The following is a 22648-nucleotide window of genomic DNA, read 5'->3' as shown; positions in this document are numbered from 1 at the left end:
CTAAAAAAGAAGCTCATGTGCTTTTTTGCGCTGCAGGCGTTTTGCTTCAGGCAATAGAACGCTCAGATGTGAACAGGGGCCATTGAATTGAATGAAATTTGGCTTGTTGAGCGTTTTAGAGCTACAAGCTTCAAACAGAAAATCGGTCAGGGCTTAAATCAAAAACCAGGATAATTTACCTCCAGCAGAAGTAGATGATCAGTGCAAGCAAAGGAAGGCAGATGACGCCAAGGAAAGCAAAATATACGTAATTTGTACTTGGATTATCTGTAAGGAAAAATACATTTCAAAGGGTGATAATTAATAAAAAAAATATTCAGTATAGTATCTGTGATCTAAGCCGGGGGTCTCTAAACTATGGCTCTCGGGCCAAATCTAGCCCTCCGAAAGATGATATAGGAGGGTGTAGTACGGGTCCATATTCATAATTGATTTACAAAGAACTTGGTATTAGCTGTTATTAACTATGATAGTTAATAAGGTCATCACTTCTGTGTATGTATATATATATATATATATATATATATATATATATATATATATGTGTATATATATATATATATATATATATATATATATATATATATATATATATATATATATATACAGTGGGTACGGAAAGTATTCAGACCCCCTTAAATTTTTCACTCTTTGTTATATTGCAGCCATTTGCTAAAATCATTTAAGTTCATTCTTCTTCCTCATGAATGTACACATAGCACCCCATACTGACAGAAAAACACAGAATTGTTGACATTGTTGCAGATTTATTAAAAAAGAAAAACTGAAATATCACATGGTCCTAAGTATTCAGACCCTTTGCTCAGTATTTAGTAGAAGCCCCCTTTTGATCTAATACAGCCAGGAGTCTTTTTGGGAAAGATGCAAAAGTCTTTCACACCTGGATTTGGGGATCCTCTGCCATTCCTCCTTGCAGATCCTCTCCAGTTCTGTCAGGTTGGATGGTAAACGTTGGTGGACAGCCATTTTTAGGTCTCTCCAGAGATGCTCAATTGGGTTTAAGTCAGGGCTCTGGCTGGGCCATTCAAGAACAGTCACGGAGTTGTTGTGAAGCCACTCCTTCGTTATTTTAGCTGTGTGCTTAGGGTCATTGTCTTGTTGGAAGGTAAACCTTCGGCCCAGTCTGAGGTCCAGAGCACTCTGGAGAAGGTTTGTGTCCAGGATATCCCTGTACTTGGCCGCATTCATCTTTCCCTCAATTTCAACCAGTCGTCCTGTCCCTGTAGCTGAAAAACACCCCCACAGCATGATGCTGCCACCACCATGCTTCACTGTTGGGACTGTATTGGACAGGTGATGAGCAGTGCCTGGTTTTCTCCACACATACCGCTTAGAATTAAGGCCAAAAAGTTCTATTTTGGTCTCATCAGACCAGAGAATCTTATTTCTCACCATCTTGGAGTCCTTCAGGTGTTTTTTAGCAAACTCCATGCGGGCTTTCATGTGTCTTACACTGAGGAGAGGCTTCCGTCGGGCCACTCTACCATAAATCCCCGACTGGTGGAGGGCTGCAGTGATGGTTAACTTTCTACAACTTTCTCCCATCTCCTGACTGCATCTCTGGAGCTCAACTACAGTGATCTTTGGGTTCTTCTTTACCTCTCTCACCAAGCCTCTTCTCCCCCGATAGCTCAGTTTGGCCGGACGGCCAGCTCTAGGAAGGGTTCTGGTCGTCCCAAACGTCTTCCATTTGAGGATTATGGAGGCCACTGTGCTCTTAGGAACCTTAAGTGCAGCAGAAATCTTTTTGTAATCTTTTTTGCCTTGCCACAATTCTGTCTCTGAGCTCTTCAGGCAGTTCCTTTTGACCTCATGATTCTCATTTGCTCTGACATGCATTGTGATCTGGAAGGTCTTATATAGACAGGTGTGTGGCTTTCCTAATCAAGTCCAATCAGTATAATCAAACACAGCTGGACTCAAATGAAGGTGTAGAACCATCTCAAGGATGATCAGAAGAAATGGAAAGCACCTGAGTTAAATATATGAGTGTCACAGCAAAGGGTCTGAATACTTAGGACCATGTGATATTTCAGTTTTTCTTTTTTAATAAATCTGCAACAATGTCAACAATTCTGTGTTTTTCTGTCAGTATGGGGTGCTGTGTGTACATTCATGAGGAAGAAGAATGAACTTAAATGATTTTAGCAAATGGCTGCAATATAACAAAGAGTGAAAAATTTAAGGGGGTCTGAATACTTTCCGTACCCACTGTATATATATATATGTGTGTGTGTATATATATACTGTATATATATATATATATATATATATATATATATATATATACTGTATATGTATGTGTGTATATATATATATGTATGTGTGCATATATATGTACTGTATATATATATATACACATTAATATTTTTATATATATATATATATATATATATATATATATACAGGCATACCCCGTTTTGGGTACACTCCCTTTACATACACTTGCAAGTACGAACATAGCTTGGCATCGCACTGCTGCCAGTTTTTAACACTGGAGTCTATGGGAAATCTTGGTCGGCTTCGTAAGGCACTTCTCACTGTCTAACATTGGCGTCTAATCTATGGGATTATAGAGACTGTCGATTCCAGGACTTTCTGATGACTTCAGAAGTTGAGGGGTTCCCTGGATTGAACCTGAAGTTTAATTTATCCTGTATCATCTGAATTCCATCTTTAATCGAAGCTATGTAAATCTTATTATTATTATTTTACTACTTGTGTCTGTTCTTAATTATTGTACTTCATCCACAAATCTGAAAGGGTAAATATATTGAACCTGCCAATAAACGAATATATATAACATGAAAATTAACCCCTTGTTACAGAGGGGATTCTGATTGAATGACTGTCATGTATGGGGACTCTAATGTAAGGGGGGCTCTGATGGGGTCTTGATTGGTTTAACTAGTCAGATGGACTTGTGTGTTTTTTGAGCAAGACTAACTATGTAAGTATGTGATGCCATGGGCAAGAACACTTAATAACAATGTTTATATTACAATATTTTTTTTCTACTCACATTCTTCAATGAATAGAAAATCCAATGACTCCCCCTTTCCCATTTCATTCTCTGCAATGCAAATATATTTGTCTTGAGATGAGACGTTCACGTGTGTTGTGTCTCCACCTTCTTGTAGTAATTGTCGGCCTTCATTCACCTTATACCAGGTGTAGTTAGATACTGCAGGATTAGCTTGACTCGAACAAAGTAAACTTGCATCATCTCCTTCCTTTGTCTTGTTACCAAAAACTGAAACAATCACGTTCTTTGGACTATCTGCATGGTGAAATGAGAAATCCAGTTAAATCAATTCATCTTCTGTAAATTATGTTTAATTCTATAAGATAATGAAGGCAGTCAATAAGTATCCTGATAAATGTAAAATGTTCTCAACGTCTATTTATCGGGGACAAATAAAACTTTTTCGGTTTGTTTTCTTCATAAAAATACTGCCCCCCCCCTTTTTTTTTCTTCATATTTTGGTACATCCCAGTGCTGGCGAAATCTAAATAAATCAATTAATCTTCTGTAAATTATGTTTATTTTTTAAGATAATGAGGGAAATCAATAGGTATCCTGATAAATGTAAAATGTTCTCAATGTCTATGTACCAGGGATAACTAAAACTCTTTTTGGTGTGTTTTCTTCATAATACTACTGCCCCGCCTTTTTTTTTTCTTTTATATTTTAATACATCTCAGTGCTGGTGAAATCCAATTAAATCAATTCATCTTCTGTAAATTATGTATACTTTCTATAAAATAATGAAGGAAATCAATAAGTATCCTGATAAATGTAAAATATTTTCAACGTCTATGCACCAGGCACAAATAAAACTTTTTTTTTGTTTGTTTTCTTCATAAAATACTCCCCCCTCTTCTTTTTTTCTTTTATATTTTAGTACATCTTAGTGCTGGTGAAATCCAATTAAATAAATGTATCTTCTGTAAATTATGTTTAATTCTATAAGATAATGAAGGAAATCAATAAGTATCCTGATAAATGTAAAATGTTCTCAACGTCTATACACCAGGGACAATTAAAACTTTTTTTGGTTTGTTTTCTTCATAAAATACTGCCCCCCCTTTTTTTCTTCATATTTTGGTACATCCCAGTGCTGGCAAAATCTAATTAAATCAATGAATCTTCTGTAAATTATGTTTATTTTTTTTTAAGATAATGAAGGAAATCAATAAGTATCCTGATAAATGTAAAATGTTCTCAACGCCTATGTACCAGGAACAATTAAAAATTTTTTTGGTTTGTTTTCTTCCTAAAATACGGTCCCCCCCCCCTTTTTTTCTTTTATATTTTAGTACATCTCAGTGCTGGTGAAATCCAATTAAATCAATCAATCTTCTGTAAATTATGCTTAATTCTAAAGGATAATGAAGGAAATCCATAGGTATCCTGATAAATGTAAAATGTTCTCGACGGCTATGTACCAGGGACAATTAAAACTTTTTTTGGTTTGTTTTCTTCATAAAATATGCACCCCCCCCCTTTTTTTTTCTTTTATATTTTGATACATCCCAGTGCTGGCAAAATGTAAATAAAATCAATTAATATTCTGTAAATTATGTTTATTTTTTTTAAGATAATGAAGGAAATCAATAAATATCCTGGTAAATGTAAAATGTTCTCAACGCCTATGCACCAGGGACAATTAAAACTTTTTTTGGTTTGTTTTCTTCATAAAATACTGCCCCCCCCTTTTTTTTTTCTTTTATATTTTAGTACATCTCAGTGCTGGTGAAATCAAATTAAATCAATCAATCTTCTGTAAATTATGCTTAATTCTAAAGGATAATGAAGGAAATCAATAGGTATCCTGATAAATGTAAAATGTTCCCAACGTCTATATACCAGGGACAATTAAAACTTTTTTTTTGGTTTGTTTTCTTCATAAAATACTGCCCCCCCCTTTTTTTTCTTTTATATTTTAGTGCATCTCAGTGCTGGTGAAATCAAATTAAATCAATTCATCTTCTGTAAATTAGGTTTAATTCTAAAGAATACTGAAGGAAATCAATAAGTATCTTGATAAATGTAAAATGTTTCTTAACGTCTATGTACCAGGGACAATTAAAACTTTTTTTGGTTTGTTTTCTTCATAAAATACTGCCCCCCCCCCCTTTTTTTCTTCATATTTTGGTACATCTCAGTGCTGGCAAAATCTAATTAAATCAATGAATCTTCTGTAAATTATGTTTATTTTTTTTAAGATAATGAAGGAAATCAATAAGTATCCTGATAAATGTAAAATGTTCTCAACGCCTATGCACCAGGGACAATTAAAACTTTTTTTGGTTTGTTTTCTTCATAAAATACTGCCCCCCCCCCCTTTTTTTTTTCTTTTATATTTTAGTACATCTCAGTGCTGGTGAAATCAAATTAAATCAATCAATCTTCTGTAAATTATGCTTAATTCTAAAGGATAATGAAGGAAATCAATAGGTATCCTGATAAATGTAAAATGTTCCCAACGTCTATATACCAGGGACAATTAAAACTTTTTTTTTGGTTTGTTTTCTTCATAAAATACTGCCCCCCCCTTTTTTTTTCTTTTATATTTTAGTGCATCTCAGTGCTGGTGAAATCAAATTAAATCAATTCATCTTCTGTAAATTAGGTTTAATTCTAAAGAATACTGAAGGAAATCAATAAGTATCTTGATAAATGTAAAATGTTTCTTAACGTCTATGTACCAGGGACAATTAAAACTTTTTTTGGTTTGTTTTCTTCATAAAATACTGCCCCCCCCCCTTTTTTTCTTCATATTTTGGTACATCCCAGTGCTGGCAAAATCTAATTAAATCAATGAATCTTCTGTAAATTATGTTTATTTTTTTTTAAGATAATGAAGGAAATCAATAAGTATCCTGATAAATGTAAAATGTTCTCAACGCCTATGTACCAGGGACAATTAAAAATTTTTTTGGTTTGTTTTCTTCCTAAAATACGGTCCCCCCCCCCTTTTTTTCTTTTATATTTTAGTACATCTCAGTGCTGGTGAAATCCAATTAAATCAATCAATCTTCTGTAAATTATGCTTAATTCTAAAGGATAATGAAGGAAATCCATAGGTATCCTGATAAATGTAAAATGTTCTCGACGGCTATGTACCAGGGACAATTAAAACTTTTTTTGGTTTGTTTTCTTCATAAAATATGCACCCCCCCCTTTTTTTTTCTTTTATATTTTGATACATCCCAGTGCTGGCAAAATGTAAATAAAATCAATTAATATTCTGTAAATTATGTTTATTTTTTTTAAGATAATGAAGGAAATCAATAAATATCCTGGTAAATGTAAAATGTTCTCAACGCCTATGCACCAGGGACAATTAAAACTTTTTTTGGTTTGTTTTCTTCATAAAATACTGCCCCCCCCTTTTTTTTTTCTTTTATATTTTAGTACATCTCAGTGCTGGTGAAATCAAATTAAATCAATCAATCTTCTGTAAATTATGCTTAATTCTAAAGGATAATGAAGGAAATCAATAGGTATCCTGATAAATGTAAAATGTTCCCAACGTCTATATACCAGGGACAATTAAAACTTTTTTTTTGGTTTGTTTTCTTCATAAAATACTGCCCCCCCCTTTTTTTTCTTTTATATTTTAGTGCATCTCAGTGCTGGTGAAATCAAATTAAATCAATTCATCTTCTGTAAATTAGGTTTAATTCTAAAGAATACTGAAGGAAATCAATAAGTATCTTGATAAATGTAAAATGTTTCTTAACGTCTATGTACCAGGGACAATTAAAACTTTTTTTGGTTTGTTTTCTTCATAAAATACTGCCCCCCCCTTTTTTTCTTCATATTTTGGTACATCTCAGTGCTGGCAAAATCTAATTAAATCAATTAATCTTCTGTAAATTATGTTTATTTTTTTTTTAAGATAATGAAGGAAATCAATAAGTATCCTGATAAATGTAAAATGTTCTCAACGCCTATGTACCAGGAACAATTAAAACATTTTTTTGGTTTGTTTTCTTCCTAAAATACGGTCTCCCCCCCCCCTTTTTTTCTTTTATATTTTAGTACATCTCAGTGCTGGTGAAATCCAATTAAATCAATTAATCTTCTTTAAATTATGTTACATTTTTTAAGATATTGAAGGATATCAATAAAAATCCTGATAAATGTAAAATATTCTCAACGTCTATGTACCAGGGACAATTAAAACTTTTTTGGGCTTGTTTTCTTCATAAAATACGGTCTCCCCCCCCCCCCCTTTTTTTTTTCTTTATATTTTAGTACATCTCAGTGCTGGTGAAATCCATTTAAATCAATTAATCTTCTGTAAATTATGTTTATTTTTTTAAGATAATGAAGGAAATCAGTAAGTATCCTGATAAATGTAAAATGTTCTCAATGTCTATGTACCAGGGACAATTAAAACTTTTTTTGGTTTGTTTTCTTCATATAATACTGCCCCCCCTTTTTTTTTTTCTTTTATATTTTAATATATCTTAGTGCTGGTGAAATCCAATGAAATCAATTTATCTTCTGTAAATTATGTTCAATTCTATAAGACAATGAAGGAAATCAATAGGTATCCTGATAAATGTAAAATGTTCTCAACGTCTATGTACCAGGGACAACTAAAACTTTTTTTGGTTTGTTTTCGTCATAAAATAATGTCCCCCCCCCCCCCTTTTTTTTTCTTCATATTTTAGTACATCCCAGTGCTGGTGAAATCTAATTAAATCAATTAATCTTCTATAAATTATGTTTATTTTTTTTTTAAGATAATGAAGGAAATCAATAGGTATCCTGATAAATGTAAAATGTTCTCAACGCCTATGTACCAGGGACAATTAAAACTTTTTTTTGGTTTGTTTTCTTCCTAAAATACAGTCTCCCCCCCCGCCCCCTTTTTTTTCTTTTATATTTTAGTACATCTCAGTGCTGGTGAAATCCAATTAAATCAATTAATCTTCTGTAAATTATGCTTAATTCTAAAGGATAATGAAGGAAATCAATAAGTATCCTGATAAATGTAAAATGTTCTCAACATCTATGACCAGGGACAATTAAAATTTTTTTTGGTTTGTTTTCTTCATAAAATACTGCCACCCCCCCCCCTTTTTTTTTTCTTCATATTTTGGTACATCCCAGTGCTGGTGAAATCCAATTAAATCAATTAATCTTCTGTAAATTATGTTTAATTCTATAAGATAATGAAGGAAATCAATAAGTATCCTGATAAATGTAAACTGTTCTCATCGTCTATGTACCAGGGACAATTAAAACTTTTTTTGGTTTGTTTTCTTCATAAAATACGCTCCCCCCCCTTTTTTTTTTCTTCATATTTTGGTACATCCCAGTGCTGGTGATCTCCTAAAGCTTGTTTTAGCGACTTCCTGTCTACTTGCATTTACTCGAGTGCCAGACTGCCTTCCTGGACCATACCTGCCTAAGTGGCGGTGATGCAGTGGCCTGTGCTCTTCAGCAGGAGTGCATGTGACAGGGTGACAACACAGGAGCACAAATGGGGGACAGTTGTCACCCAATAACAGGAAGTGGACCTGAATGGCAGGATGACCAGATATTATTTTATTAAAAGCTGTAAATTAAAATAAAACTATAATAAAAGATGTTATACACTTTTAATAATTGGGTTTACTTTAGAGTGTTACTAAACCCACAACAGTAAAATCTGTCTGTATATGCAGTAAAGCATGCTTGTTATACTCACTGTTTAACCTAAGCATTGTGTAAAAAGGTTGTTTGATCCTGTCTTCTCTGATCCTCCCCTTATTTAATTGTCCCCAATCTATCTGCTGATAGAACAGAGGGTAGAGGACAAGCTGCACATGCTATGTTGGGAGTGTATTGCTAGAGTGTTTTTTTTTTTTTTTTCTTGGGCGAGTGCATGGGATTAGCACAGGGCCAATCAGCACTGTCCAGACAGAGGGTCAGGGTATTGCAGCTTCATAGGACAGTCAGAGCAGAATGAAAACTCCTCCTACAAGCTTTAACTTAGACACTGATAGAAGTAACAAGACTGCTATACACTGCTGATGAGAAAAGGTATTAAGCAGTTTATATTTACTAAAATAATTGCATTTCCTTGTTCTGTGTACTGTGGGAGACCAGATATAGTGACTGCAGGTTCTGGGTTTAGTAACACTTTAAGCTCTTTTTTTTAAGGAAAATTCTACACAAATGAGTAAATATTAAGTAAACTATTCTGTGCTCTCATTTACAGAAGAGCCGTGGGGTCATCCTAAAAATTTGACTTCTAACCACTTGCCGACCGCCCGCCATGTTTTTACTGCAGCAGTGTGGCTCTATTGCGCGAATCGACTTACCTGTATGTGTTTTCGTTCAATAGCCAATAGATCGTGCCACCGGAGGCGCGAACGCGCTGTGATTGGCTAGCAGGTACGTCAATCAACTGGTCCGGCTGACCGGATGTCCGCCGGGCCTGATGTCCGCCGTGCCCGATCTCTGCCGGACACCCACGGTCATTCCAGGGAGAGACACAACGGTGATATGTTTATGTAAAGAAGGCAGATCGCCGTTCTGTCAGGGATGAACACAGGGATCTTGTGTTCCTGTTAAGCAGGAACACCGATCTCTGTGTTCATCCAGTGAGTCCATCCCCCACACAGTTAGCAAGCACCCCCTTGGGACACACTCAAACCTTTGATCACCCCTGATGTTAACCCCTTCCCTACTAGTGCGGTGACAGTGCAATTTTTTTTAGGCACTGATTACTGTAATATTGTCACTGGTCCCCAAAAAGTGTCAAAAGTGTCAGTTAGGTGTCCGATTTGTCCGCCGCAATGTCACAGTCCCGCCAAAAATCCCTTATCGCCGCCATTACTAGTAAAATAAATAAATAAATAAATAAATAAAAATGCTATAAAAAATATTGCATCGTTTGTAGACGTGATAACTTTTGTTCAAACCAATCAATATACATTTATTGGGATTTTTTTTTTTTTTTTTTTTACCAAAAATATGTAGCTGAATTGATGAAAAAAAATGATTTTTTAAAAAAAATTTTTATTGGATGTGTTTTATAGCAGAAAGTTTTTTTTTTTTTTTTTATTGTTACTCTTTTTTTGTTTATAGCACAAAATATAAAAATGGCAGAGGTGATCAAATACCACCAAAAGAAAGCTCCATTTGTGGGAAAAAAAAGGACATCAATTTTATTTGGGTACACAATATTTTTTTACTTTCTGCTATAAAACATTCCCAATAAAATTTTTTTAAAAATCTAAGTTTGTTTATCATTTTAAGCCAATTTGTATTCTGCTACATATTTTTGGTGAAAAAAAATCCCAAAAAGCGCATATTAATCGGGTTTCTGCAAAAGTTATAGCGTTTACAAACTATAGGATAAATTCATTGACTTTTTATTTATTTATTTTTTATTTTAGTAATGGCAGCGGCGATTAGCGATTTCTATCGAGACTGCGACATTGCCGCAGGCAGATCGGACCCCTAACTGACATTTTTGGGGACCGGTGACACCAATACAGTGATCAGTGCTAAATAATATGCACTGTTAGTGTATAAATGACACTGGCTGGGAAGGGGTTAACACTGGGGGTGATCAAAGGGGTTAAATGTGTTTTCTATTGTGCTTACTAACTGTGTGGGGGGTGGATTGGACAGAGGCAGAGAGAGATTGTTGATTCAGCTTAGCTGAATCACACAAACTTTCCCTGCCTCTCTGACAGAAGAGCCGCCTGCTTTCTTTACATAGGCAGGCGGCTCTTCTGTCATTCTAGCCGATGATCGCGGGAGGCCGGCGGCGATTGAGCCCGCTCCTCCCACAATCTGTCTCCCGCTGTGTCTAATCATAGCGGGAGTCCAGGGGGCCTGTGCGGCTCCCCTGCACACCTGGATAGGAGGGGCGGCGGGGGCAGCATGTAGAGAAATCACTGTCCTCCTTTTTCCTCCTGTAGCTGCAGGAGGAAAATGGAGGAGATTGGTTCCTCTGTATGCTGCCCCCGCCACTCCTATCCAGTTCACTTGTGTTCTGCTGTCTCTGGGCCCCTGTGTCACATTGTAAAAAAAATTGTAAAAAAATTAAAATAAAATTATGAAAAAATAATACAATTAAAATACCAAAAAATAAAAACTACTGACACCAGTGGGTGAACTTCCAGGATCGCAAAGGTCACACTTGCGACCTGGCCCCTGCCATTCCACCACCGTGGGGAGGCCCCAAGATGGCAGGAAGGGGGCCCACTGCAGAACTTGTGAAAGGGTCCCGCTGCGGGACTGTAATGAAGGGCCCCAGGATCAGTGGGAAGAGCCCAAGGCTTGAAGGGAAGGGCCCCGACCAGGGGTCCAGGGGGCCCTTCATGGTTTCTTGCCCTGGGGCCCTGAAGGTTCTAGTTACGCCTCTGGCGGGAGCGTGACTCCAGCGGAGCGTGTATGCCCCCCGAAACCACGTGCACATAATCACGTAGATCTACGTGATTATGTGTAGCTGAGACGCCCTGCCACAGTAAATCTGCATGGGGCAGTTGGCAAGTGGTTAAAGAACTTAAAGTGGTTCCAAAGGCATTCTCTCCAATAAGGTAAAACACCTTCTTTGATTAGGAACCCCCCAAGTCCCCCTTATACTTACCTGATCTCAATCTCTATCCAGCACTGTGGATGAGAGAAGTGGCTCTCTTTCTTCTCTCCCTCCTCACAGGACAGAGAGGCAGCCATTGGCTCCCAGTGCTGTCAATAAAATCCAGTGGGGGAGGCAAGGATGCAATGGCTGCTCAGGATCAAGCTCGCATTAGTTGTTAAAAAATTTAGATTTTTACATTTTCTTTTTTGGGGAATTTCATATAAAAAAATGTGAAAAATATTGTTATTTTTGCAAAATTGTCGCTCTTTTTTTGTTTATAGCGCATGATCAAAAAATCGCACAGGTGATCAAATACCACCAAAAGAAAGCTCTGTGTGTGGGGAAAAAAAGGACGTCAAATTAGTTTAGGTACAGCATCGCACGACCGCGCAATTGTCCGTTAAAGTCACGCAGTGCCGGATCGCAAAATAGGCCCTGGTCAGGAAGGGGGTAAAATCTTCCGGGGCTTAAGTGGTTAAAAACATTTAATTTAGATTTACTTACACTTAATGTTTAGTGTAATTATTTTAGCAGATGTTTTATTATTTGGAAAAGTAGCTTCACATTCTATAACTTTTTTGTCATCTGTATAGGATGCAGTATAGGTCATTATAGATTCCATCTTCCACCCTGCTAGAGGACGCAGATCTTTATGACTCTCCATTATGGGATGACCTGTGATGTTCCATGTAAGAGTTGGAGGAGTGGAGGAACAGAAGTAATATACAGAACAGATAATCTTCACTGTCTTCTCATCCTTAATATTTTCAGTTCCTGATATTAATGGTTTTGGTGGTCTATCTGAAATCAGAAATAGAAACATTTTAGCTGAGAAATAAATCTTTGTGATACAACTTTGAGAGCGACTTTATTGGAAGGAGATCTGGGTCAAGTGGAAAAAAAATCTATGAAATAATATCTTAGAATTCTGACAAAGTATCTCCTCCACCATGTTTCCTGGTGATATGTCCTGATCAGGTCATCTTTAAAAATGACCTTGGTTTTCCTCCAAATTCCTCTCTAAGATCTCCTAACAACTCCTGTTTTTTTGTACCTCAATGAGCTGTGGGCCAGGCATTCCTTTTATGAACTGCAGTAGGGATCGACCGATTATCGGCAAAGCCGATATATTGGGGACTGATATGTACTTTCCCCGATATATATCTTAATCGACCCCTGAGGTTACCGATATTGCTGATATTTCGGTAAAGTGCTTGTACCAGAGTGATGCCTAAAGCTAGAGGCATCACCCTGGTACCCGCATCCATAGCCAACTGTCTTGTAATGACAACCGATGCGGCTGAGAAGCTGCTCGGCTGTCATTACAAGGAGCGGGAGGGGACGTCCCCCCCTCCCGCTACCTTCCGCGGCTCGCTCGGGTCTCCCATCCCTCCGGGAGACCTGGGCAACCAGCCTGCACGGCCGCCGAAGAGAAGACCCAATCAAAGCTCTGATCGGATCTCCATGCAAAAAACCCAGAAGTGATGTCATGACTCTGCGCCAAATTCCAGAAAATTACAGTATTCAAAACAGCCAAACTTGGCGTTTTGAATGCTTTTAAGTGCAGAGGAGGGGTTTGGGGTCTTTTAGACCCCCAGATCCCTCCACAAGTAAAAAAAAATATATAAATGTATCAAAATGACCAAAATATCAGTATCGGCAATAAAAAAAACGAGATATCGGTCAATCACTATGCTGCAGGGTCTGCATTGAGCTCATTGGAGTACAAAAAAAAAAAAAAACATTGAGTTCAGGTTAGAGATGAGTTCAGAGGACACCCAAGCTTATCCACATTTGATTTAGTAAAGTTGATGTATCTGTGTGCGCTCTGTGTGCGCTCTGTGAGCGCTCTGTTTGCTTGCTCTTCAGCTACATCTTTCTGTCCTGGTTTCCCACATTCTTGCCCTGTTGTCACAGTGATAGGCTGTAAGATAAGATCTCTTAAATGGAGTCACAAACAGCAATATGAATTTCACAAAGGTTCCTTCAACCAAACTCTATGGGGTTGATTTACTAAAGCTGAAGAGTGCAAAATCTGGTGCAGCTCTGCATAGAAGCCAATCAGGTTCCAGTTTTTTTTTTTATTGTCAAAGCTTCATTGAACAACCTGAAGTTAGAAGCTGATTGGCTACCATGCACAGCCTCACCAGATTCTGAGTGCTCCAGTTTTAGTAAATCTCCCCCTATGTCCCTCCCTACTATGTCCTGCTGTCATATAGGGGCCGGTGGAAGTATTCTGCACGTTCAGAAAGGGAAACTTCTCTTCTATTACTTATTTTATGACAGGTTCACTTTAACAACATGAGCTCCCATACTATTGTCTTTACAGTGTCACTTTAAAATGGATTGCTTTATGAACAGGAAACCAAAGGGTCCTTTCACACAAACGATCCGATCAGATCCGCCCGTCAGTTTTTCAGGTGGACCTGATCGGATGCTCCATGCATCCCTATGGGGCAGCGGATGTCAGCAGAGACATCTCCGCTGACACCCCCTGCCATCCGTATCCGATCCTGTCCGTGAAATCCGGATGGATGGAAACCCTAATTTCCATCCGTCCAGTGGATCGGATCAGATGGCATCAGATGAGAATGGACAGGTGGGTCCGTTCTCATCCGATTCCCCCATATAGTAGAGCGGGGATCTGACATCTCCATCTCCGCACACAGAGCGGAGACGGAACTGTCATCCGCCTGCTCAGCAGGGATCGGCGGATTGATCCCCCGCTGAGCAGAACAGCTCCATAGGCAGATGCAGGCTGTGTGAAAGGACCCAAAATGAATCTTTTGCATTGTTCTCGGTCTGCTAAATAAAATTAAATATTTACCTATCCTATACACTGTCACATAGCCTAGAGCTTTTTCATTTTTGAGTTTAAAGGAATTGATATCCTCATTTATTCCTGGATAATAATGTTCTGATTTTTCCACATTGATGATCTTTATGGAGCAATCATTTTCTGTATTCCCAGTAAGAAAGGTCTGTCCTTTATATTCATCGGCCACATCACTCGGGGTTTTTTTGTTGAAGACTTTAGGGTGATTATTGAAGTCTGTACCCCTTTCTGAGTACCAGAAGAAATTAAAATCTTTAGCATCTTCAGGACGGGTGAATGTGCAGGGGATGTCCACACAGGAACCTTTTAAAGCTCCAATATATCTTGGGATTTCAAAAGTCCATTTATCACATGACCTGTCTTCAGAGCAGCCTAAGAGAAGAACAAGTTAAAGTGATTGTAAACGATCACCTTGTAAAACAACCCATTCAGTTTAAAATAGAAATTAAAGACAAAACATTTTTGTAGGGACGTAAAAAAGAAAACATTAAAGACGAAGCAATGGGGTTGATTTACTAAAGGCAAATTGACTGTGCACTTTGCAAAGTACAATTGCACTCTGCAAGAGCAGTTGCTCCAGAGTTGAGTAAATAAGCAGAAGCTCTGCTGACTCCTATGATCCAATCAAGTGCAAGCAAAAATGCCTTTTTTTTAAATTTTCCTTGGATGTGATTGGGTATTGTTTGCAAAGTGAAGCATTATCTCATTTACTAAGCCCTGGAGCAACTGCACCTGCAGAGTGCAACTGCACTTTGCAAAGTGCACAGTCTATTGGCCTTTAGTGAATCCACCCCAATGTGTTATCCCACGCTATCTTTTTAAATAAACTGATACCAAACTCCACCTGTATGACCGCTGCAACCAAACAAATTGTGTTCCCACAACTCAGAAAAACATGATTTCAATATTGTGTATTTGTTGCGCTTGTCTAAGTATAATATGTGAATCACAATAAAATCATATTTCAAAATTCAATGACTATTCAAAATAAAAGTTCAAAAGTGTTAATGGGACAACTCTTCAATCTTCATTCAAAAGTGCTCTGTGAAATGCCTAAAGACGTACAGAGTAGGGAATAGCCGAGCAGATTGGGGTAGGGGAGTTCAGAAGATGGGAGAGACTCCGGAGAAGTCCTGGAGGTGATCATGGGAGGAGGTTTGTTATTAACCCAATATACGTTTACAGAGAATGGCTTCTACACCAGGTGTGTTTGGCGCAGGGCTGGCCCAAGACATTGTGCTGCCTGGGTCCAAGAATGAAATGCTTCCCCCACCCCAAAAAAAAAAAATCACGCCAAAGAAAATGCCCCCCACATCCATTATTTTATATACATACAACCTTTAGAAAATATTATATATACTGTTATCTTTTTCCGTAACTCACCACCGGACCGGTTCTCCAAACACCCACTGTCTGTCCTCCTGTCACTCCTGTGTTTGCCGTAGGGATCGACCGATTATCAGCAAAGCCGATATATTGGGGGCCGATATGCACGTTCCCCAATATAGCCGAACCGGCCCCTGAGGTTACCGATATTTTGGAAAGTGCTTGCACCAGAGTGATGCCTGCAGCTAGAGGCATCACGCCGGTAACGGCATCCATAGCCGACAGTCGGCTGTCTTGTAATGACAAACGATGCGGCTGAGAAGCCACTAGGCTGTCATTACAAGGAGCGGGAGGGGACGCCCCCTCCCGCCACCTTCCGTGGCTCGCCCGGGTCTCCTGTCCCACCGGGAGACCCAGGCAACCAGCCTGCACGGCCGCCGAAGACCCGATCAAAGCCGCATTCGGCTCTGATCGGGTCTCTGTGTAAAACCCGGAAAGGATGTCATGACATCACTTCCAGGTACTCGGCACTAAATTCAAAAAAATGACAGCATTCAAAACAGCCAAACATGGCATTTTGAATGCTTTTAAGTGCAGAGGAGGGGTTTGACCCCCAGATCCCTCCACAACAGTACCTGTCAAGTGCTAAAAAAAAAAAAAAAAAATTAAATCTACAAAAATATCGGCAAATATCGACCGATACTGATATGCATTGGCCAAAATATCGGTATCGGCAACAAAAAACCGATAGCAGTCTATCACTAGTCTGCAGTGCCCACCACCCTAGAAGATCCCGCCTGCCCCGGGTGAGATGGAGTGTGCTGATGTTTGACGTCATTGCGCACACCACAATTACGTGAGGGAAGTTCCCCGGAGGAGACACTCTGCCTCCTCATACTCATCAGTTTGCACTACGGGTGGCAGTATGAGATGGGAAAATGCCACCCGTAACATGCCGCAAACTGATGACACACAAAACTGCTAAAGAAAAATCTTGGGAGTCAATTTGCTGCCCCTCTCCAAGTGCTGCCTGGGTCCCAGTGGGACCCATGGTAGGGCCGGCCCTTGTTTAGTGGCAAGTTATAGAATTAATTTATTTTTCCATGTAGCTATGTTTGGTTACTGCCCATAGCTGGTAAAGAAACGTTTGTCTGCTGAGAAAAAAACAACTGTAATTTTCTAGCTCTTAGCAGATGTACCAATGAGAGGAATGGAATGAGTTCTCTTATTAACTGCCACTTGCTGAGATTGTTTTTAATTCAAGTAATTCAATAAATGCACAGTATTACTTTTTTTTTTTTAACAACTTTACCTGTGACTTTGATCTGGACACTCTGACCATCATTAAGGTAGTAGGGATTTATCTCTTCACCTATTCCTGGATAAAACCGCTCTGTCTCTCTCACATCCTTGATTCTCAGTGCGCAGCTGTTTGTTCCATTAGCAACAAGAGTTGTACGTCCTCTGTACCCTTCTATAACCTGAGAGGGGTCTTTACTATTGAAGACCTGGGAGAAGCCTATACTCTCATTCTTATACCAAATCAGATTGACCTCACTGTGGTTGATAGGAGCAGTGAAGGTGCAGGGAATGGTCACATCAGAATTCTTCAGTGCTTTAATGGAGTTTGGAAATGAGAAGGACCATGGCTTTTTATCTACATCTGATGACACCGCTATGAAAAACAAAAACAGAGATAATTCCATATCAGTGTAAAATGTATCATAGATTATAGGGTGTAATGGAACCTTGACCCACAATGTGCTTGTGTGCTTCCATCAGAATACCACTTCCTTCAGTCTTGGACATAGACATCAGATATTCTAGCCGCCCCTATACAAAACTAGCCGAGAATAGCTTGTATAAGATCTGGAACATTAGTTGAACAAAGTCACACCGAATATATACCCCACCAGGTCAGGTGCCTGATTACATTATAATATGCAGATGAAATTGTGTACAGAAATATAATTACCATATCTAAGGAACAATCAACACAAACAGCATTCTACTTTCCCACTAGCAACTAATAGATTACTGTGATTTAATTAACTTGAGCTAATTAACTAGCAGACTTGCCATCATCGAGCTCACAAAGTACAATACACATTATTATAAGTGTAAACACATCACACCTTAATACACAGACAATGCTTTGATTATTTAGGAGTCACAGACTTCATGGCAACAGGCTATAAGTCTCACAGTGTAAAGTTGTTGATAAATATTACTGTCCCATTACTGTCCCATTTGAAGTAATTCAAACCATATTTTTAGTGTCTATTAAGTAGCTGTCCATCATTTTCTTGGTCACCTTGTACCCCTAATAGACACAGGGTTTCTTACACATAAGAGGGTCTGGGGGAGCTGGAAAATGGGTTTCCAGAGCTCTTTAAAGGTAAGCTGGGTTCCACAGGCTCCCCAACCCATCACATAGAATTTGTGACTATAATCAAGGTACATATGAAGGCTCTTGTAGGCCTAATAGCAATGCTAAGTGATCATGGGTCATGTTATTGTAGCACTAGCCCTGTAGGAGTCGCTAGAGTCCCCACTGCTGCGCAGCCAGTCACACAGCATTTCCTTCATGAACTCCAACACAAAAATCAGTCTTTGGCTTGTTTTTAAAGTTTTATTATGGGATGATAACTTGGATGGGGTAGGGAATTATGGGATGCCCAACTTGAAAATGTCCAGGACTATGAACAAAGGGACACTTCCTCCCTAAGTCCTCTTCTTCCTTCCTCCTGCACAAACTTGGTTTACTGCAGCACCTGCTGATCACTCCTGCGGGAACTAGCAGGATTTTGCTAGCTCAGCAAAGGCCCATTACAGGCAGGAACGCTCAGTCCCTTGACAAAGAAGTGCAATGTGAGTGAACAGCATGATATTCCTCCTTCTTCTTCCCTGTGGCCACTGATTCCAGCCCCACTTGTTTTCAGAAAATGCTAGCCCACCTATATGCCACCAGCCACGCCTGGCTGATTTCCTCTCAGTCCTCCTGACTGAGGTTCTGCCCCAGTCCTGCCCGACTGGCACACTTCCATGGAGAGGATGGGTAGGGCAAGGATGAAGACAGCTGACAGTTTATTCCCTTGTGTTGTCCCTACTCAAAGCTGATATCTTCTCACTGTCTGTCCTTGCTCTGTCCTGCTTCCTCTCCTGCAGGTCAACTGACTCCATCTAAGCCAACTATCCCGAGCCTCCTTGTTGAGGTATCACCCCTCTCCGGCAGGGGTTCCCTCAAAGGCCACCGACAGCCTCTCCTCAGCACTCCATCTCCATCTTCCACCTGACTCCCTGGCTGGAATGGCCCTTGTCTGCGGATTGGCTGAGGCCCCATAAATATGTATGGCAGCTCCTCCAAACCCCCACCCTCAAGTTCTAGTTCTAGTGAAATGCTTAAGAGAAATTTGGTTGACTCAACACGAAGGAGAAGAGGGGAATTCATAACGGTTTCCTATTCAAAAAGAAATGTAGCTACATAAAAAAATTTTAATAAAGATTCAGAATGGTAAAAAAAAAATTTGTATTAAAAAAAATGTAAAAAAAAATTTTGGGAAAAAAAACATAGCTGTAAAATATGCTGAAAATTGAAACCATTTATTCTTTTATATTTATATTACCTTGAAGAATAAATATGAAAATGTATCCTTTTAAGTAACAGGACGCAGGTTTCATTTTTCAGAGTTCTGTTTCTCTTTCTTTTCTTGTGTTCACTGATATTTACTTTTCTATAGAAAGATATAATAGTGATTTGTTAGTCGTTGATTACAATAATCTTTACACATTGGCACAAATCTACAAAAGGTAGAAATAGTTGAAAATGATATATTAAAGTGGTTTTAAAGTCAGGGTTTTTTTTTCCTGCATACATTATCTGCATGCAAGTAAAAAAACCTTCTGCATGCAGCTCCCCCGCCCCCCTTATACTAAGGTCACCAGATTTTCTAAAATTAAGTCCGGGGACATATTTTTTTTTTTTTGCAAATGGCACAGGACTGCAAAATACACAGAGCGCTGGGCACAGGACTGCATGATACACAGAGCGCTGGGTACAGGACTGCATAATACACAGAGCGCTGGGCACAGGACTGCATAATACACAGAGTGCTAGGCACAGGACTGCATAATACACAGAGCACTGGGAACAGGACTGCATAATACACAGAGCGCTGGGCACAGGACTGCATAATACACAGAGCGCTGGTCACAGGACTACATAATACACAGAGCACTGGGAACAGGACTGCATAATACACAGAGCACTGGGTACAGGACTGCATAATAAACAGAGCGCTGGGCACAGGACTACATAATACACAGAGCGCTAGGTACAGGACTGCATAATACACAGAGCGCTGGATACAGGACTGCATGATACACAGAGTGCTGGGTACAGGACTGCATAATACACAGAGCACTGGGCACAGGACTGCATAATACACAGAACGCTGGGTACGGGACTGCATAATACACAGAACGTTGGCCACAGGACTGCATAATACACAGAATGCTGTGCACAAGACTGCATAATACACAGAGTGCTGGGCACAGGACTGCATAATACACAGAGCACTGGGCACAGGACTACATAATACACAGAGCACTGGGCACAGTACTGCATGATACACAGAGCACTGGGCACAGGACTGCATAATACACAGAGTGCTAGGCACAGAACTGCATAATAAACAGAGCGCTGGGCACAGGACTACATAATACACATAGCACTGGGCACAGGACTGCATAATACACAGAGTGCTAGGCACAGGACTGCATAATAAACAGAGCGCTGGGCACAGGACTGCATAATACACAGAACGCTGGGCATAGAATTACACATACAGTATGGTGCTAGGCATAGAGTGCAGGGTTCAGAGGTTTGCTTTGCACAGAGAACATGCATAGCTCACCTCTGCACCCTTCTCTCACAGATTATCTCTGCAGCCACCTCTTAGCCCTTCCCCCACAACAGCTAAACTCTGCATCTCTCCAAAAGTAAAATTACATTTGTTTTTGCTTTTAAGTGTAAATGAGAGATCTGGGCTCAAAAATACCCCAGATCTCTCATTAAAGAGGACCTGTCATGATTATTTCTATTACAAGGGACGTTTACATTCCTTGTATTAGGAATTTAAAAAAAAATGTAAAGCATCCCGTCCCTCTGAGCTCGCGCACAGAAGTTGCATCCGCAAGTCGCATCCACATATGTAAACGGTGTTTAAACCACACATGTGAGGTATTGCCCCGATTGTTAGAGCGAGAGCATTAATTCTAGCACAAGATCTTCTCTATAACTCTTAACAGGTAACATATAAAAAAATTGAAAGCATTGCCTATAGAGATTTTTAAGTACCTTAGTTGGTCGCCATTCCATGAGCGTGCACAATTATGAAGCATGACAAGTTAGGTATCAATTTACTCGGCGTGATGTTATACAAAAAAAAAATTGGGCTAACTTTACTGTTTTATTATTTCTTAATTTAAAAAAAATAATTTTTGTAAGACATCTGCGCAAATATGGTGTGACATAAAGTATTGCAATGATCTCCAGTTTATTCTCTAGGGCTTCTGCTAAAAATATCTATATATATATATATATATATATAGATATATATTTCCAGGGGGAGGCAAGTGCTGGCCTGCTCAAAGAGAGGAATCTATGGGGACCCTGCTCTAAAGGGGGATCTATGGGGGACCCTGCTCTAAAGGGGATCTATGGGGGACCCTGCTCTAAAGGGGATCTATGGGGGACCCTGGCCTGCATTAAAGAGGGATCTATTGGGACCCTGGCCTGCCCCAAAGGGGATCTATGGGGGATCCTAGCCTGCTCTATATATTCTTTACAGGGAGTGCCTGGAGTACCTGGTGGTGCAGGAAAACCTGGTAGCACGAGGAATATAGGTGGAAAGAGGGGTCAATAGGGACCTTGCTATAAAGGGGATCTACGGGGGGGGGGCCTGGCCTGCTCTAAAGGGGGATCTATGGGGGCGAAAAGGGGCAGAGCATGGGTGACTATAAAAGTATGCCCCCCTGAAAAAAGTTCTGTGGATGCCCATGCTTCCAGAAGTACATTTGTGAGGTCAGGCACTGATGTGGTCAAGAAGACCTGACTCACAGTCTCCGCTCTATTTCATCTCAAAGGTGTTCTATCGGGTTGAGGTCAGGACTCTGTGAGGGCCAGTCAAGTTCCTCCACCCCAAACTCGCTCATCCATGTCTTTATGGACTTTGCTTTGTGCACTGGTGCGCAGTCATGTTGGAACAGGAAGGGGCCATCCCCAAACTGTTCCCACAAAGTTGGGGGCATGAATTTGTCCAAAATGTCTTGCTATGCTGACGCCTTAAGAGTTCCCTTCACTGGAACTATGGGGTCAAGCTGAACCTTTGAAAAATAACCCCACACCATAATCCTCCCCTCCACCAAATGATTTGGACCAGTGCACAAAGCAAGGTCTATAAAGACATGGATAAGCGCGTATATTACATGATCTGGGCTCACGAGAGCTTCTCATACAGTATATACACCATAAATGTATGTTTTTATGGTGTGCAAAGTACATTTTTTAATACCAGCAGCAAAAATGAAGCATCTTCTACAGTACATTTATCAAGCATTAGTGGACACAATATTTAGTCAAAGAATAACAATAAAACTGGTACTCACAAAGATTCAGTGGTCAAACTCGGAGAAGGATGAGACTATGGCAACGTTAGAGAAGGAACAGAATGCTGCACTGTTACCAGAGGAGTCTATCATGTGCTGATGTGGTTTGTCCATGACTTCCTCAGGAAGGGCAACCTATTATTTCAACACATTCTGAGCTACACCAATGCTGGCCATAAATGCCAGGCTATTGATC

General features: G+C 39.4%; 1 protein-coding gene across 1 annotated transcript in view; it reads right to left on the bottom strand.

Annotated features, from left to right (window-relative positions):
* Window positions 1-19515, bottom strand: part of LOC309567865 (sialic acid-binding Ig-like lectin 13) — a 169822-nt gene extending 150307 nt beyond the window's left edge. Inside the window, exons 1-4 of the mRNA XM_082273369.1 lie at window positions 19410-19515; window positions 17096-17458; window positions 14460-14829; window positions 12126-12418 (exon numbers count right to left, since the gene is read on the bottom strand). Of these exons, the coding sequence (XP_082129495.1) occupies window positions 12126-12418; window positions 14460-14829; window positions 17096-17458; window positions 19410-19464 (1081 nt within the window). The 5' untranslated portion in view covers window positions 19465-19515. The remainder of the gene's footprint in view (window positions 1-12125; window positions 12419-14459; window positions 14830-17095; window positions 17459-19409) is intronic.
* Window positions 19516-22648: the final 3133 nt, after the last annotated feature.

Source organism: Pelophylax lessonae (genome assembly GCF_965119305.1).
Source record: "Pelophylax lessonae genome assembly, chromosome: 12".
Lineage (NCBI taxonomy): Eukaryota > Metazoa > Chordata > Amphibia > Anura > Ranidae > Pelophylax > Pelophylax lessonae.
This window is presented reverse-complemented; position numbering and strand designations above follow the sequence as displayed.